The 16,989-nt window shown below is 48.1% G+C and overlaps 1 protein-coding gene across 1 annotated transcript; it reads right to left on the bottom strand.

Moving 5' to 3' along the window:
• Positions 1–12,440: 12,440 nt before the first annotated feature.
• On the bottom strand, positions 12,441–14,441 carry LOC127298675 (patatin-like protein 3). Its single transcript, XM_051328513.2, has 2 exons — positions 13,237–14,441; positions 12,441–13,146 (listed from the first exon to the last, which is right to left on the bottom strand). Exons 1-2 carry the CDS (start codon positions 14,335–14,337, stop codon positions 12,772–12,774), a joined length of 1,476 nt encoding a protein of 491 aa, XP_051184473.1. The 5' UTR covers positions 14,338–14,441; the 3' UTR covers positions 12,441–12,771.
• Between the last annotated feature and the right edge of the window lie 2,548 nt (positions 14,442–16,989).

The following is a 16,989-nucleotide window of genomic DNA, read 5'->3' on the forward strand; positions in this document are numbered from 1 at the left end:
CCAACTGTAATTTGTTCACCCAACATGCTGTTTATCTTATGGGAGAGACACCTCTAGTGAACTGTGGACCCCGGTCCAATTCTCTATACTGAAATACAATCTACTGCAATACTTGTTCTACTGTTTTCTGCAAACAATCATCATCCACACTATACATCTAATCCTTTATTACAGCAAGCCGGTGAGATTGACAACCTCACTGTTTCGTTGGGGCAAAGTACTTGGTTTGTGTTGTGCAGGTTCCACGTTGGCGCCGGAATCCCTGGTGTTGCGCCGCACTACATCTCGCCGCCATCAACCTTCAACGTGCTTCTTGGCTCCTACTGGTTCGATAAACCTTGGTTTCATACTGAGGGAAAACTTGCCGCTGTACGCATCACACCTTCCTCTTGGGGTTCCCAACGGACGCGTGCTATACGCGTATCACCTCCTCGCACTCTTCTTCCTCAGGACCGGCGCGGGCGACGCCGTCCTTGTCTTACCGGTCGGCGCCGTACACCGTTCCCAAACGGGAGGTGAAGGAGGAGCCGGCGACGCCCGTCAACATGAGGTGTGGCAGCAGCGGCAGCGGCAGCCGGCGGCAGCAAGGGAGGCGCGGCGGCGCCCTCCTCATCCCGAAGCCGGAGGTGAAGGAGGAGCCGGAGGAAGCGTCGCAGGCGGCGCTACTGGCGGAGTATGAGCGGCAGCAGCGGCTCATCGCCAGCAGCGACGACCCCGAGGACTGCCCAGGTCTGCGGGCGGCGTTCTTGGCGTCAATGAACGACAAGGACGCCTTGAGGGGCGACCTCGACGCGGCGATCGCTCTGTCCATCCGCGACTCCGGCAAGCCGCTGGTGGACCTCACCGACGACGGCGAGGCAGGACCAAGCGGCGCGGTGAAGGACGAGCCCGTCGACGAGCCCGTCGGCGAGCGCGTCAAGCAGGAGGTCGTCACCGACGATATGTACAACTTCTAGCAGTACTACGACGCCTCCGGCCGCCGCAAGTGGTTCTAGATTAGGTTTAGTTTAAATTTAGTCAAATTTCGTTTGAATCTATGTAAGTTTGGACGAATCTTAGTCGAATCTCGTTAAGTTTAAAATTTCCGAATTTTTGTTTGGGGGACGCGACTGGGGAGCGACGTCCCCCAAAGGCGGCTCGAACGAAACACGTCCCCCAAACGCTCAATCCGGCGCGGTTTAAGGAATGCTTTGGGGGACGCGGCTGGAGATGCTCTTATGTCCTAAATACGTGAGGAAAGAACGCCCCACCAGCTAGATTTTTTTTCGAAATGGGAGCTTCGCCCCGGCCTCTGCATCAATTGATGCACACAGCCGTTTTATTGCATAGTTTAACATTCAAAGGTTATACAACTCAAGGATCACACAAAGTGTACACAAATATTAACCAGCGGAAAAAAAAGGAAAAGACTCTTATGCATGTTGCAATCTCTTAGTAGGCTGCCAGCCACCCTGGTTGTAGATATCCCGAGCAACCATCTCCAGACGGCTGCATCCAGAATCCATATGCGCACGCTGAGCCTCCGGTAGTAGGTATGACCATTCGTGGATCCAGTGCGTAACCATACGGATAACCTGTAAGAAATTAGCATGTGATCTTCTGTTAAAGACAATATCATTACGACAATTCCATATAGCCCACATCAAGGCACAAATACCCATTCGGATTTGTCCTTTAGATATTTTATCAACACCATTTAGCCAATTTCCAAACATATTTGTAACATTGGCCGGTGAAGGCAAATTAAAAGTATATTGGATGGTTCTCCAAATCAGCTTTGCGAAGGGACAATCGAAAAATAAGTGATTTATTGTTTCATTATTATCACAGAAAACACATTTCCTACAACCATTCCAATTTCTTTTTGGGAGGTTATCTTTTGTGAGAATTACTTTTTTATAAAGGAACCACATGAAAATCTTAATCTTCAGTGGTACCTTTATGTTCCAAAGATATTTGCGCAAGAAAATCGTATGGCCATTCATCATGTCTGCGTACATGGATTTTACCGAAAATGCACCGGTGGTAGTTAAATTCCAGACAAAAACATCCGGGTCTTCCGTCAAATTAACCCTGATTAGCTGCTGAAGTAGTAATAGCCAAGCCTCCCATTTATCCGTAGATAAAGTTCTCCTAAATTCGATATTCAAAGGATTACTCGTTAGAACATCCGAAACCAGAACGTTTCTCCGGCGGACAATGTTATATAACGAAGGGTACTGCTTAGCTAACGGTTGGTCACCTAACCATAAGTCCTCCCAGAAACGTGTGTATTGACCATTGCCAACTTTGAAAGAGCCCCGAGAGAAAAATTCATCCTTAACTCCCATGAGCCCCTTCCAAAAGGGAGAATCGGTGGGTTTTGCCGTCACTTGTGACAACGTTTGAGTCTGGAGATATTTATTATGCAGCAACTCTTGCCATACTCCTTCCTCGTTTAAGAGTTTAAACAGCCACTTACTAAGTAAGCATTTGTTTTTTATATCTAACACCTCCACCCCTAGACCCCCTTGATCTTTAGGTCGACAAATAATGTTCCATCTAGTCAGCCGATATTTACGCTTATGCTCTTCATTTTGCCAAAAAAACCTTGACCTGTAGAAATCTAATCTTTTCTTTACCCCTTTAGGTATTTCAAGAAAAGATAGCATAAACATTGGAAGACTAGTTAGGACGGAATTAATAAGCACAAGTCTATCTCCGTATAAGAGTAACTTGCCTTGCCAGCAGCCCAACTTTCGTTCAAAGCGGGTCTCTACTGGATTCCATTCCTTATTAAGAAGTTTTCTATAATGGATTGGGATTCCCAGGTATCGAAAGGGGAGAGAACCAGCTTCACAACCAAAAATTTGCTTATACTGGTTCTCTTCATCCTTCGCCTTTCCAAAACAGAAAATCTCACTCTTATGAAAATTGATCTTAAGACCAGATAATTGTTCAAAGATACAAAGGATTAACTTCATGTTAACAGCCTTCTGAAGGTCATGTTCCATAAAGAGAATAGTATCATCTGCATACTGTAGAATGGATACTCCCCCCTCAACTAAATGTGGGACAAGACCACCTACTTGACCATCCTCCTTTGCTCTTGCAATTAGAATTGCCAGCATATCAGCAACTATATTGAAAAGGATAGGTGATAGAGGATCTCCTTGCCTCAACCCCTTCCTAGTTTGGAAGTAATGGCCAATATCGTCATTGACTTTTACCCCCACAGATCCTCCTTGAACAAAATTAGCAATCAATTTACACCAATCAGGTGAAAATCCTTTCATGCGTATAGTTTGTTGAAGGAATGGCCAATTGACTTTATCATAAGCCTTTTCAAAGTCAATTTTGAAAAGCACCCCATCCATTTTCTTCCGATGAAGTTCATGAATGGTCTCGTGTAGGACAACTACTCCTTCAAGTATATGTCGTCCTGGCATAAAGGTAGATTGTGTAGGTTTAATAACCTTGTGGGCGATCCCTGTTATTCTATTTGTACCTACCTTTGTAAAAATCTTGAAACTTACATTTAGTAAGCATATAGGTCTATACTGCTGAATCTGGACAGCATCTTCTTTCTTAGGGATTAAGGTAATTACCCCAAAGTTAAGCTTAAATAACTCGAGATCACCTTGTTGTAATTGAGCAAAAAGGCTCATGAGATCATGCTTGATAGTCTCCCAGAACTGTTTGTAAAACTCGGCTGGAAACCCGTATTTTGTTCCATTTGAGAAATAGCTTCAAAAACTTCGTCCTCGGTGAATTCAGATATGAGGATAGAGTTTTCCTGGGGGAGATTTGAGGTATACCAGCTAGATAGCAAGGGCATCGCCGAGTCATTCCATGACAACACATCCGGTGAAGTACTAGTTTTACAGAGAGTTTTGAAGTAGTGGTAATCAATTTTGTCGCCCTCCTTCGCACGTAAACCGTTCCAATATTTTCTGTAGCCTCTACTCGCCCACCCCCCTTATAATCATCACTTTAATTTGATGATGGAGACAAGTAGTAATGTAAGTGTGTACCCATTTAATTAGTCCCCCCTTCAATTACTTTCTTTGTTCAGTACCAATATCCATGTCAAGTACATTCTCCGTTCCGATTTAGTCTACATTTTAGAAGAAAAAAGTAGACAAATTGGTGTTGCATTTATTATTATTGTTTAGATATATGAACAATCAATTCAATCTACATTGAAAAAAACAACGTCCAATAAAGAGAGCAAAACAAATTCGTTTTCGGTATTGTGTTTTAGTACAAGCTAGAATGTTGATTATTTTAAAATAAATTTTGGGCTAGAATATAGACTATTTTTGAATGGACGAGTAAGTAGTACTGCACTAGACACCGCTACATATTAAGCCATGGCTTTTGCTTTCCATAGCTCTGATGGAGTAATATCTAGCCACACCTATCGAACGTGCTTGGAATGGCATTTTGTTTTTCCACAATTCATAGCAGGTCAATCGGACTGGTACCTAATGTTGACGAGTTATGAGAGATCTGTACTTAGAGATCTCGTACACATCGCACTCGCCCGTTAGGTTTCTTCGACGATATTAACACCGCCTGAGTTGAAATACGAGTAGTAATAATTGTGAACTTTAGCCAACTGAGTTTCACGTGCAGAGACAACTCTGTTTGAACTCTCACCGCTAGTGCATCGAGTTTAGTTCAAAAGCAAAAGGCATGGCTAGTTTGTACGTAGTACGATCGAGGGTACACGAAGGCAGCAGTTACAGGGACACTTAGAAGCCTTTGCCCCCATGAAAGTGGGAAGGCTACATTGCTGTTTCCTTTTGGGCGAAGCACAAGAACTAGAATAACGACCTAGAGAGCACACTTTTGCATTGATCCTGCATTATAGCCATATTCAGCTGAAGATGACGTTTAGTTCAAATATGAGCCGCTTTGAGCAAAACCGGCAGTACATCGTAAAAAATACCATGAATTTCTAAAAAGTTAGTGCCATTAACAAGTATGTGAATCGAAGTACGGAAGTGTTCTTTTCTTTTTGCACATAGCGTACAATTGCAGATTGCACTCTGTGCAGCCACTTCATAAAACAAACCCGTGTCAACACCCAGAAAATAAAATGTTTTTCTTGTGACACACAGGAGGGAACTCCGCCAAACCGGCATTATATATTTTTTATTTGGCGGAAACACAAAACTTGCAATATAAAGTTTTTGCAAGTGGTCATAGCTACAAGAAAAGAAAAGAAGAGGAAAGAAAAAAAAATGAGGCCTTGTCGTGTATAACACTCAGCAAAGGTGGGTAAACTCTGATTGGTTGAAAAGGTTATCCTGGGTCGGTGACACAACCTCAACACCATCGCAAAGACCTTATCCTCTCCATAACCACGCGCTATACACTCTGTTGCACCTACTGCGGAGAAAGTGCACCCAATGCGCACTAGCTGCCTACTGGCGCCGGCGGCGGTGGGGCTGCGGCGTTGGGATTCATCAGGGACGGAGGGGCGAGGAGGAGTTAAGGTAGTAGAGGTAGATCTGTTGCTAGAACTGTCCATTCCATTACCCCGGAGGAACAACACAAAGCATGTGCTACTCCTGGTCCTTGTCCTACTCGCCGTTGCGGGCGGTGGCATGGCAGCAGCATTGGAGTTCTCCAATGACATATATAGGGGCCAAGGAAGGGGCCCGGATGGCGGCAGTGGTGGTAGATCCGCACGTGCTCGACGTCGCATGCAGTGACCTCAATCACGGCGACCTCAACGAGGAGCGGCGGCGGGAGCTCCACCAGACCACTGACTTCCCCTATTCACCGCACGCAAGTGCACACTCGTCTGAGGAACAACGTCTTGGTTGTGCTCGTTGTTGACGTCCTCCGTTTTGTGGACGTCCCTCGCTGGAGAAGAAATGGTGGACGTCGATGGTGGCCGCCATCCACCGCTGAAGTTTTTTTTTCTGGAAATAAATCTTTGTCGAGTACCGCAATTAAACACTCAGAAAATTAAAATGCCACATCATGTTCTGTCTCCGTCATATGTCCGCGAAGCCACTTTTTTTTCCGAAGTATCGCTCGTTGACATGCGGCAAAGGCTTAGCCGAGTGTCTGAAAAATACACTTGGCAAAGTCGCTTCGCCAATGAAGACTTCTTCGAACTTTGCTGAGCATAACTATGTGCAAAGGCTTCGCCAAATATTTTTGAGCTTTTGCCGTGTATTTTTTAATACTATGTAATAATCTGTTTTCCTTGTAGCTATTCATGTTTCATCTTCAAGAGGAATTCATTCCCTCCTCAAAACAAGCCACACAACACACAACTACGAAATCAGCCATCTTCATCGAAATAGACGTAGCAGATTAATCCAGCAAATTTAACGGGCCACCTAATATCCGTGTTGAAACTGGCTAACTGCTAGCCAGCTTGAAGGTCTTGGTGATGTTGAGCAAAGCGACGATGTCGGGGTGCTAGGCGGAGGTTCCTCGGAGCTCAGTTTGTCCACTTCCCGGCCGCAAGAGGGTCTTCTCCCGTTCCAGGGTCAGTGAGGAGAAGCAGCGGCGGCGCGCCGTCATACGTCCTCGCCGTCGTCGATGCAGTCGGGGTCCTGTTGGCCTTATCTGTAATTTTTCAGTTTGTTAGGGACCTTTCTGTAAGAACTTTGGCTTAATATCATCCGTCCTTTATCGCAAAAAAAAACTGGTAGCCAGCTAATTAACTTGGAAATTGTTGGATATCCTCCTACGTGAGTTATGATAAGATGGTCTAATCAAATTCTTTCAGGCGGCTCAAACTCTCTCTTTACCTAAGGGCATCTCCAACGGAGCGATGCATTTTTATGTCCGTTTGCGTCGGGCACGGATATAAAAAACGTCCTCATATCCGGATGCGTCTGCCCTTTCTCCAGCGGCAAGGACGCATTTATTTGACCGCATGCGTTATTAGAGAGGAGAGAGAGGGAAATATTCGATTTGTGTGCCTACGAATGACCGCATGCGTGATTAAAGAGGAGAGATAGGGCTGCATGCAGACCAAACGAACGCAAACGGACGCGTCCGCGCATTCGCCCAGACGCATTCCTGACGCATATTTGGTCCAGGTTTGCGTCAGGACGGACGCTGCGAACGTTTTGCGTCTAGCCGTTGGAGAGCAGTTTTTATCCGCGTAGACGCAAACGAACGAAAAACGTCAGTTTGCATCACCCCGTTGGAGATGTCCGAGGAAACTTGTATGGGTGAGAGCTTCTCTCCCTAGTCCCTACCCAAGACATCTGATGTGTCTTGCTTCCTGCCAGTTTTCCAAGCACAAATAATCCAAGAGACCGTGCTGTGGGTCGTAGCTGAGGCCCGAAGTAAAATTAAAACTCCATAGGCGACTTGCACGTTTGGAACCTCGTGCCACACCCAGTTTTTCAGAAACTGAAAAAAAAGATATTTAAAAGTTTTTAAAATATGTAAAGTAAAATTTTGCATGTACATGTATATTATGTTGATACTTACTCGTGTGCGTTTTCAGGAAAAAAGATACCATTGTATGTGACCTGCACGAAAATGACAAAATGTCCAAATGACACAAGTGAATAGGATTTTGTGCTATTCACAAGAATAGAAATTTGCATTTTGTCATTTTTGTGTAGGCCACATATAATGGTATTTTTTTCTAAAAACACACATGAGTAAGTATCAACATAATATGTAAATGCAAAAAAAATTACTTCACATTTTTTGAAACTTGCAAATAGCGTTTTTTGAATTTTTCATAACTGGGTGCACGCGCACCCAGGTTCCGTTTTGGCATTTTCAGCCCCTACTCAGCTTAACATGGGTGTGTTATATTCTACCCCCATCTTTAATTATAACTTTCGCCCTCGATCGTCTACGAAATTAGCCACGCCTTTCGCTTTCCATAGCGTGGATTGGAGTACGTAGCCGTGCACATCGATCGTACTTGGCAATTGGCATGGTATAGCGGGAACTCAGCTCAAACCGCCGTCCGCCGATCAATACAAATCAAAGCACATAGACTAGCCAATCAATAGCAATGTACCTATACTAGTGTTCCAAGAATCGGGATCTACTCACGCATTAGCACAGCAGCTCGCAGGTCTCCCCTCCACCGATTCTTCACAGTACGCACGTACTTCGTAGCTTCGTCAGTTCTGGAGCAGCTTAATCAATGGATACAGCAGGGCGCATGAAATGCTGCCAGCAGCAAGATTGGATCCAGCATATGTTCACCACTGGTTGAGCCTTGAAGTTATTTCTTTTACCATAGACTAGAAGCTGGACCAAGGTTGAAGATTCGGCTTGACATTACAGCACAGGTTTGGGATTCAGCTTGACATTACCAAGCTGTCTGTCAAAGCTCGAGGAGTGCCTCACGTGCACGCCATAGTTTTGCTCTCACGGTCTCGGACTCTCGATGGATGGGGAGAAGGTTCATATCGGGTGAATTCAGAGGAGGCCAGCTTCTGGCCGGAGAAGACACGGATTGACCCGTCGCTGCCTCCAAGGCAGGTTTCAACTGGCCCCGATGCCGTGAAAATAAATCGTCGAGTAAACGACCGAGGTGGGTGGTGGTGATCCGGCGTTGGTGACTGAACTTGGCGCCGTGAGATCAATGGCGTCCTTACTTTAACATCCACGTACTTCTTTCTTCTTTTGGCAGTAAAAGGAAGTCACCCGCGCCCAACCAAAGCTCTTCCAGATTTACTGGCGTGCGTACCTTGTCGCGGTCAAAAAGGAAACACGGTAAAATGTCCCCTTCCAGAGTGGAATTCGATCGTCGGGGGCTACAATCAGTAGAAGAAAGTTCTGAATCAGCAGAGTAGTCGTACTTCACTGTCAAGCCACTGGCTAGGACACTGCTCCTACTTCTGTGCTTCGTTCTGCGCCCGTGAGCATATCTGACGCCGTTCAGCTCACACACAAACAAGTGTGCTCCATTTCTGTATTCGTCTATATCTTACACGTTTTGTTCCCTCCCTTGTGCTAGTACTAGCTACGAGTACAAGCAAGAGCATACATCCATCTATCGGAGGTAGAGTACAAAGCTCGTATTTGCCAGATCAATTTCCAAGCTACTTTATACAGCCTTCAAGTCTCATCTTCAAAAGAAATTCCATTCTCTACCTGAAAGCAAGCAACGGAACACAACTACAAAACCAGCCACCTTCCTTAGGCCATCCACCAGACCACCACGCAGCCACCCATTTGGCCCGCGTGTCTGAATAGGTAGCTGCGGAAAAATAAGGGGCAACCCTTCTCGGGCAGTTGTCCGTGTGGCTGTCCACCGTGTCCCAAAACCATCCTAATTTTGGGCCTGCCTTACGTCGCTGCAGTGCAGACATCAATGGACATGAGGTGTGTCAGTGCGTTCGCTTGTTCGTCTCACTAGGCCACCTATTGACGGCGGAGCTACCCATCCATCCTATTAAATGGGATCGACGGGAGACTTCACATCCCCACGCCTAGGGTTTCATAGTTTCTTTGAGCCCCACCTCCTTGACTGGGAGTAGGCACACCGGTAGTGAGCAGTGGCCATACAAAACTGTTGCTCAGTGTTTGCTTACCTTATTTTTATGTGTTAACCAATCCCTTTAGTGATATTATTAAATCTAATTATCAATTTATTTTTTATTTTTTGCTAAATTTGATTTGCTTGTGCAGCATGCGATCCAAATGGAAAGGAGGATACTGACATGTCCTCCTCTATCCATGTGGCTATCTAAAAATACAAAATTGGACACAAATCATGTATGCTTTGCTTCGTCACCACGTTGAAGAGGCTATCTTCAACGCGGCCTTTCTGTCTGATTCTATCATGTTTGGTTGGTCGCGCGGAGATATAAGGACATGTCGGCGTCCTCCTGTCCGTTTGGATCGAATGTTGCACCTAACGTTGCCACCCATTTGGGCCACGGGAGCTAGCATATTCTTTTTAGCAATCTTTTCCATTTTGCCATACAAACATCTAAAAAATCGGAAAAATGGCAAATACATTCACATAAAATTATGGTTCCAACATAGATGAAAGTAGCATCAAAAGGATTCGACATGTGACATAGTTCATGAACAAACAAACAAACAACTAACAACATGAATATTGAGTAATCAACTCAATCATGATCTATGATCGATGTTGGATCTCATTTTGCCTTTTCTCGAACCAAACCATTCTCTCCAGTGGCAAGGTGGTCAAGTCGGCCGTGATGATCAAATTATCCTCAGAGATAAGTTTGAGCTCAACTTCTCTCTGCTTGAGCTCAACCTCCTTGGATTTTGATGTTGACCTTGGTCTTTCATTGGCCTCATCAATCTCAAGATTCCGCATTTGGACATCATCAAAGTTCCTCATGGCCTCTTCCTTGTCATGGCGTTTGTTTCATCCCGCTTGTCCGTTGACATCTCCTTCTTGGCATACAGGTCCTTCAATGTGTTGACTAAATAAAGGGCTGAAGAATCACGCTTCATGTCTGCCTTGGTTGCCTTGTGCTATCGTGGCTAGCTAGCACGGGAGGTCGTGTTTTCGTATGATTGGGCAGCATCGAGATCATTCACCTTGGCATCTTTGGCAGTCTTGCTACCAAGCAACGATGCCTTGTAGGCCTCATAGACCTCTTCAAAATTTGGGCACCCTTGGATTTCCTTCCAACAATTAGGCAAGGTAAAAGATTTACCTAGATTAACCTCTTTGAAATATTCCAATCCTTGCCATGCCTTCAATTTACAGTACAAAGAATGAAATGGAAATGCTTGTATGAGTGAAAACATATAAAATTTTCATGTGCAAAGCGAGAAAATTAGCAAGTCCTTGATGTTGATTCTGCTCACGGGCATGCCCTTGACATGATCATGGGTCCCGGTAAACTTGTCGAATTCCAAGTGAATAAACGACCACAATTCATTGTAGTTTCTCTTAAAGAGGTGTTCCCCAAAGCAACTATGCTCATGGAAGTAGTCATGAATCCTCATAAAAAATGGAGCCACCTTTTGCTCGGCGCCGCTAATCAGATCTTGTCCAAATGACATCCACACCTCACATATCATCTTGTCCTCGAGATCCGTGTAGTTTGGGCATTGGTGGGCTCGTCCTCGAACAATGGCGTGCACCTCCTCGATGTCCATCGTACCTTCGCCGACATTGATCATGTCCTCCACCGCTTCATCATAGTAGGCATCAAAGCCAACATGGGGGTCGCCTAGGTGGGACAAACTGCATTGGCGGCGGCTACATTTTTTGCACTTACCCAATGGATACCGCGGTGAACTCAATCATGGGAGTTAGTTGCATGGTGGCTGGGTCAAACTGGCAAGACTTTTGGTTGTACATGTTGCATGCACCCAACAATGAGGCGGCGGTGGACCGCTCGTCGTATCTTCGCGTGCAGCGGCGGCACACGTTTGAGAGGTCAAGGATGCTGGGGAAGGTCTCGTTGTTCTAATGGAATCACCCACCTCGAGTGACCCATCCCGTGGTGAACTGGAGAACCTAGGCGGCACCGCCGTCTACTCGAAGCCGGGTCTTTGATCTAGAGGTCGGTTCGTGGACGACCCAGAGCTCGCCGCCATGCCACTGCCAAGGCCTGTTGTGGCCATTTGCGCGAGCGCCCCACGGTTGAGCATCATGATGGCTTGATATAAGCGACCGAGGTGGCTAGAGCCTCCGCGTTGTCCTTGGACTGAAGGGCCGAGAGATCATCTGCATCCCTCTTCCGTTCCTCGGGGGCGGCCTCGAGCTTCTTCTCGGCGGCCTTCCTCCGACCCGCCCGCTTCTTGCTGTTGGCGGCCCTGTGGTCTGCCGTCCTCTCGAGTTTCGGCTTCTTCAACGCCGTGACAGCGTTGGGAGGTGATTCAGACTCGGCGGCCAGGACGTCTTTGGAGGCGACTGGAGATGCATCGGCCATGTCACCCTAAGGAGTGGACACGAGTGAAAAGTCTTAGGACACCGACTAGGCGGGCAGGAGAGGACAAGGGAAGACACAAGCCACATCAGGATTGTGTCCACTCTCACGCAAAGCTGGCCTAGATTGGGCCGGCTTTGGGTCACAGCGGACAACCACCCACGTGGATCCCCGAGTTGGGCCGTAGTTTTTGTCCCCGAGGGTCCATCCAGACGGGCCTGGACCAAATGGGTGATGATGAACCTGCTAAGCCAGCTAACTTGCAAATGATCATAAAGGAAATTCCTTCTCCCCTGAAAGCAAGCCACATAACTATGTTTGAAATCAATCATCTTCATCCTGGTCAACATCCACATTGCAGAGTCATTCAGCACCACGCAGAGGCCACTCAGTCTGGACGTCCAATTTGGCTAACTGCAAGCAAGCTCCTTGCACATACAGGGCAATCAATGGAGTTGTTAGCATCCAATCAGCGTCGGATTAAATGGGGGAGTAGGACTAATAACCCGACCACCACCCCGCCGACGGGGTTTTCGAACCCAGACGGGAGGGAAGATGATTAGAACGGGGAAGAAAATCTAGTGGTGGCTTTCTCAAAGGCGTCTCCTTTAGTCCTTTTTCGCTTTACATGATCGTTCGTACGTACTATTTCAGTTTCTCCAGCCGCTCAGCAATCCTACAGTATTTTGAGGAGAATTTGGCAGGAATAGATTTGCTTCACAGGGGACTTTTGAATTTAAAATCGTACCCCACATGCCAGCGACTCGTCGAGAGGGAAAAATACACTGGTGAAGGCATTTCGATTGCTCAGTTCCCATTCCACGGGCAATGTACAAAACTCGGGAGTGAGGGAGGTGATCCGTCCACGTCGCACGATCGGTTTCTCACTCCTTCCGATCCGTGTGGTGTGATGGTGTCAGTGCGTGGACGCCGGCGACGGCATGGTGGACGCGGTCCTGCCGCCGGTGGTGGCGGTGCCGGTGCCGGAGGCGGACGAGGACGTGGTGGTGGCCGACGAGAGCCTCGGCGGCGTGGGGGGCGCCAGTGCCACCTGCTTGATGGCCACGTTGGGAAGCATCCCCGGCGGCGAGCTCCGCCTGCGGTCGTGCTCCTTGACCAGCTCCGCCGCGAACGCGTCCAGCTTCTCCCGGTTGGACTTCTCCGAGAGGCGGCGGCCCCGGAAGAGCTCCGCCTCCACGTTCCGCTGCGTCAGCATCCCGTCCGCGATCGCCACCACCTTCTTCGGGTCCAGCGAACGCAGCGATTTGATCGAGTGCGCCGGCGCGGCCGCCTGAGTTGAAACAGAGTTAATCAGAATGTGGCTGAAGGAGCAAATAAGTGATGGCGCCACCGCCTGTCGGTGACTGGAAGGAAAGCTCACCTGTATGCGTACGTAGTTGCGGCCGCATGTGTGGCCGAATGCCATGGCGACGGCCTGGTCGACCATGTCGGCGACGCCCTCGGCGGTGAGGCGGATCATCTCGGCCGGGGACGGGGAGCGCGGGGGCAACGGGGTGCGCCAGCCGCCCGCGGACGGCGTGGCGGAGCCCGAGGAGGCGGTACCGCCGGAGGAGGAGCCAGAGCCTATAGACACAACGAGCAGGTCGTCGACCCCGGCGGCGAGCGGGAACTCCTGCTTGTTGTGAAGCACGTGCGTGATAGCAGCCGCCGCGGGGTTGCCCATGGCAGCCACGCCCCCGGAGGCCGCGGCGATGGCCGTGCGCCCGTCGACGGAGCGGACGGCCGCGGCGGTGTTGCCCGCGGCGCAGGTGGCGGCGCAGACGTCGCGGAGGCGGAAGTCGAAGCTGTCGCTCTCGACGGCGTCGGCGCGGGAGAAGAGGAAGGGCGCGCCCGTGGCGAGGTCGTAGCACGGCACCAGCAGCGGCGCCACCGTGTCCCGCAGCGTCGCGTCGCCGAACACCTTCCGCAGCGACGACGAGGAGTTAGAAGACGAGGAGGACCTGTCCGAGGAGGACCTGTTCTCGCCGCGTCGGAACAGGGACGCCCACCTGCCTCGCAGCCACCCGCCGCCGGAACCACTGCCGCCCCAGCCGCCCTTCCCGAGGCTGGCGGCCACGAACGCGAGCGCGTCGGCGGCAGTGTACCGCGGCCGCCCGTCGTCGCCCTTGACGAACAGCATCGCGGCCAGCACGCCGCCCGCGCCCGCCCCGGCCGCGGCGTCGAAGAAGTCGGCGACGCGGGCGTCGGGGTCGCCCGCCTTGGCCCTGAGCGCGGCCTCGAGCCTCGCGAGCGCGGAGGCCGCGAGCAGCGCGTCGCCGGGGCCCGGACCGCAGCCGTCGATGGCCAGCACCCTGACCCTCGCGCCGGAAGCCCTGGCGGGCGTGCCCGGCAGCGAGCAGGGCCCGCCGGGGACGCCAGCGCCGTAGAGGAACTTGCTCTCGAGGAAGGAGAAGATCTCGTAGCTGAGCTTGCCGAGGTCCACGTCGGCCTGCTGCGGGTGCAGCTGCGGCGGCGACGCCATGGAGGCGGAGCAGAGCACGGAGGGGGAGTTAATGGTGGAAGCGTGGTGGGGGAGCGCGAGCTTTCGTGCGCGATGCGATGTCGTTATTTACTCCGACGACTGCAGCGCGAGCGGGGCTTCAACAGCTCACTGCGCGCCTCCGCTTATAAATGGGAGACATGGTACAAGCTGACCGCTACAGTGGCTGGAACCTGCAACGCCGCAGTCGGAGGCGTATTTCGTGAGAACCCGTGTCCTTGTGGGCCAGGTGGGCCGTGGATGCTCTCCCTCCGTCTGATGTGAAATGGACGGCCACGCTGGGGTGGCTGGCGGTGGTAGGCAGCGTAGCGTTGTCGTGTCAGTGGCTGACCCGTGGGTCCACGGTGGGTCCGGGCGTCAGTGGAAAGCGCACGTGTGGGCGGAACGGGATCGATTTGTCTGGGATGGGAGCGACACGGGCGGTCTGGTCTCTGCCAAGTGGGACCGCGGGCCAGGTCCTGCCTTGAGGCCCCATCGGCAGTGAGTAGAGTTCGTCCGTAGCGGCGGCAGTACGTGCTGCACACCGCGCGCGTCCGAGTCGATCCGCAACTCCTTGTACGTTGTACGTCTGGATCCTCTACTCGACATTTAGCCACTCAAAATATACGTGCTCCTAGTACTACTACTACAGCTAGAGGGAGCTTGTACCTTGTACTAGTATTCATCAGTGATGAAGACAAACGCAACGACCAGCCCATTATATACAGTATAACGGTATGTTGTCGGAAATTTGAGTTGGAGCTCGAGCTATATTGACCCTGATTGCTGTTTTTAAAAGATGTACTTCCACCAAAAATATCTCAACTTTATCAAAATTGGAACGTATCTACACACTATCAAAGTATCTAGTAGTAAATATATCTAAATTCTAAATTCTAATAAAATCGAGATACTTTTGATGGGACGGAGGAAGTACTATAAAAAAATCCTAGGCGTACATGATGATGTGCCTTACCAAGATACAAAATCTTCTGTGTGAGTATTTTATATTCTGCGCTTAAGCAACAATAAAAAAAGATTTCTAAAATTTGGAGGATCGAAAATTTTCACCGCTCTATATAAGATTTTTTTCCCAGCCCAAAATAGTACTAGGTATTTCGAGTTGACATTTTTCGACGTTGGTAGAGTATATTACTGCAGGCATTGAATTCTTTTGTTCGACATATTTTGAAACTTCAAAATGTTGTTTTTAAAATTGTTAAAGCTAGAAGGGGCTTCATGTTGCCTGTGGCCCAAATAGACCTCCCTCCTCACCTCCATTTTCATTTTGCTCGCGTCCTAGTTTAGTCAAAGTATAAAAATGTTTTTTACCAATATTATAGAAAAAGCTAGTACCAACATTCACGGGAATTCAATTCGGCTCCCGGGTGCGTATGCTCCCTCTTCCAAAAAATCATATTTCGAAATGTTGAAAAATTTGGACAAAAAAATCTACATATATATCTCCATAATATACGTGCGTTCGTCAAGTTTCACGAAAAACCAATATTTTGTGTGATCTACATAAAAAAGAGAAAGTTTATCTTGTGAAAAGCATTATTTTTAGCACTGAATTTTGTCTTTTTTACACACGTCACATGATAAATCAATTTTTTATGAAAGGACTTTGTGAGCACGTAGCACGTGAAGATGTACGTGCGAACTATTAGTTTCAATTTAAAAAAAATTAAAATGTATGTAAGATGCATTTCGAAATATAGGGAGCATATACACCCATGTTCTAAAACACCGCTCTCCAACATTCACGATACCAAAGGCATATAATTTGAAAAATATACTTTATAATGATTCAAATGCCATATATTTGTATAGTATGTATGTTAATATTTTTTTCTAAATATTTTGCAAAATTTACAAAATTTGACTTTGACTAAACCCAAGAACGCGAGGTAAATATAGAAACATGGGAGTACATTTCCGGATGCGGTGTTTTGGCTCCCAACGTATGCTCCATTTATTTTGAAAATACATTTTAAACATATTTGGAGATGCGCATGCTACAATGAATGTGCGGCCATAGAAAAAAATTGAACTAGGAACGAGGTAATTTGAGATAGGCTAGGGATGGTACCGATCGACGAGAAGCTTATCCAACACCGACTAATGTGGTTTGGACATACCCAAAACAGATTAATGTGGTTTGGACATATACCGCGGAGGCACCAGAAGGGTTAGAAGACAACCAAAGTTGACTTTGACGAAGGCGGTAAAAAGAGATTTGAAAGATTAGAATGTAGCTAAAGTCTTGGCTCCCGATAGGACGTGCTGAAATTTCAGTTTACATTCTTCTTTCATCTTTTTTTGTTTGGCTTTCTTTTATTTTTACTGGGTTTCTTATCTAGTCTATTCCAATTTTCTTGGAAAAAAGTCTTTGATGTTATTGTTGTTCTTGTTGTTGACTTTTTAGGGCCCCATTGGCAGTGACCATGGTAAGTTTCATTGCTTTCTTTTTGCTTGGCTCAGCTGATCAGCGGGGGCGGTGCGCATTTCCCCCTCCACCCCTCTCAAGCTGCTACAGTAGTTTTCTCCTTCTTCCTTCTTCCTTCTTTTGCCTGGCTCAGCTGATAATCATGATGGTCGCATAATTGCGTGCATGGTACTACTGTACCACTCTAATCTAACTAGTAACAGTCT

This window comes from Lolium perenne, chromosome 5 (genome assembly GCF_019359855.2).
Source record: "Lolium perenne isolate Kyuss_39 chromosome 5, Kyuss_2.0, whole genome shotgun sequence".
Lineage (NCBI taxonomy): Eukaryota > Viridiplantae > Streptophyta > Magnoliopsida > Poales > Poaceae > Lolium > Lolium perenne.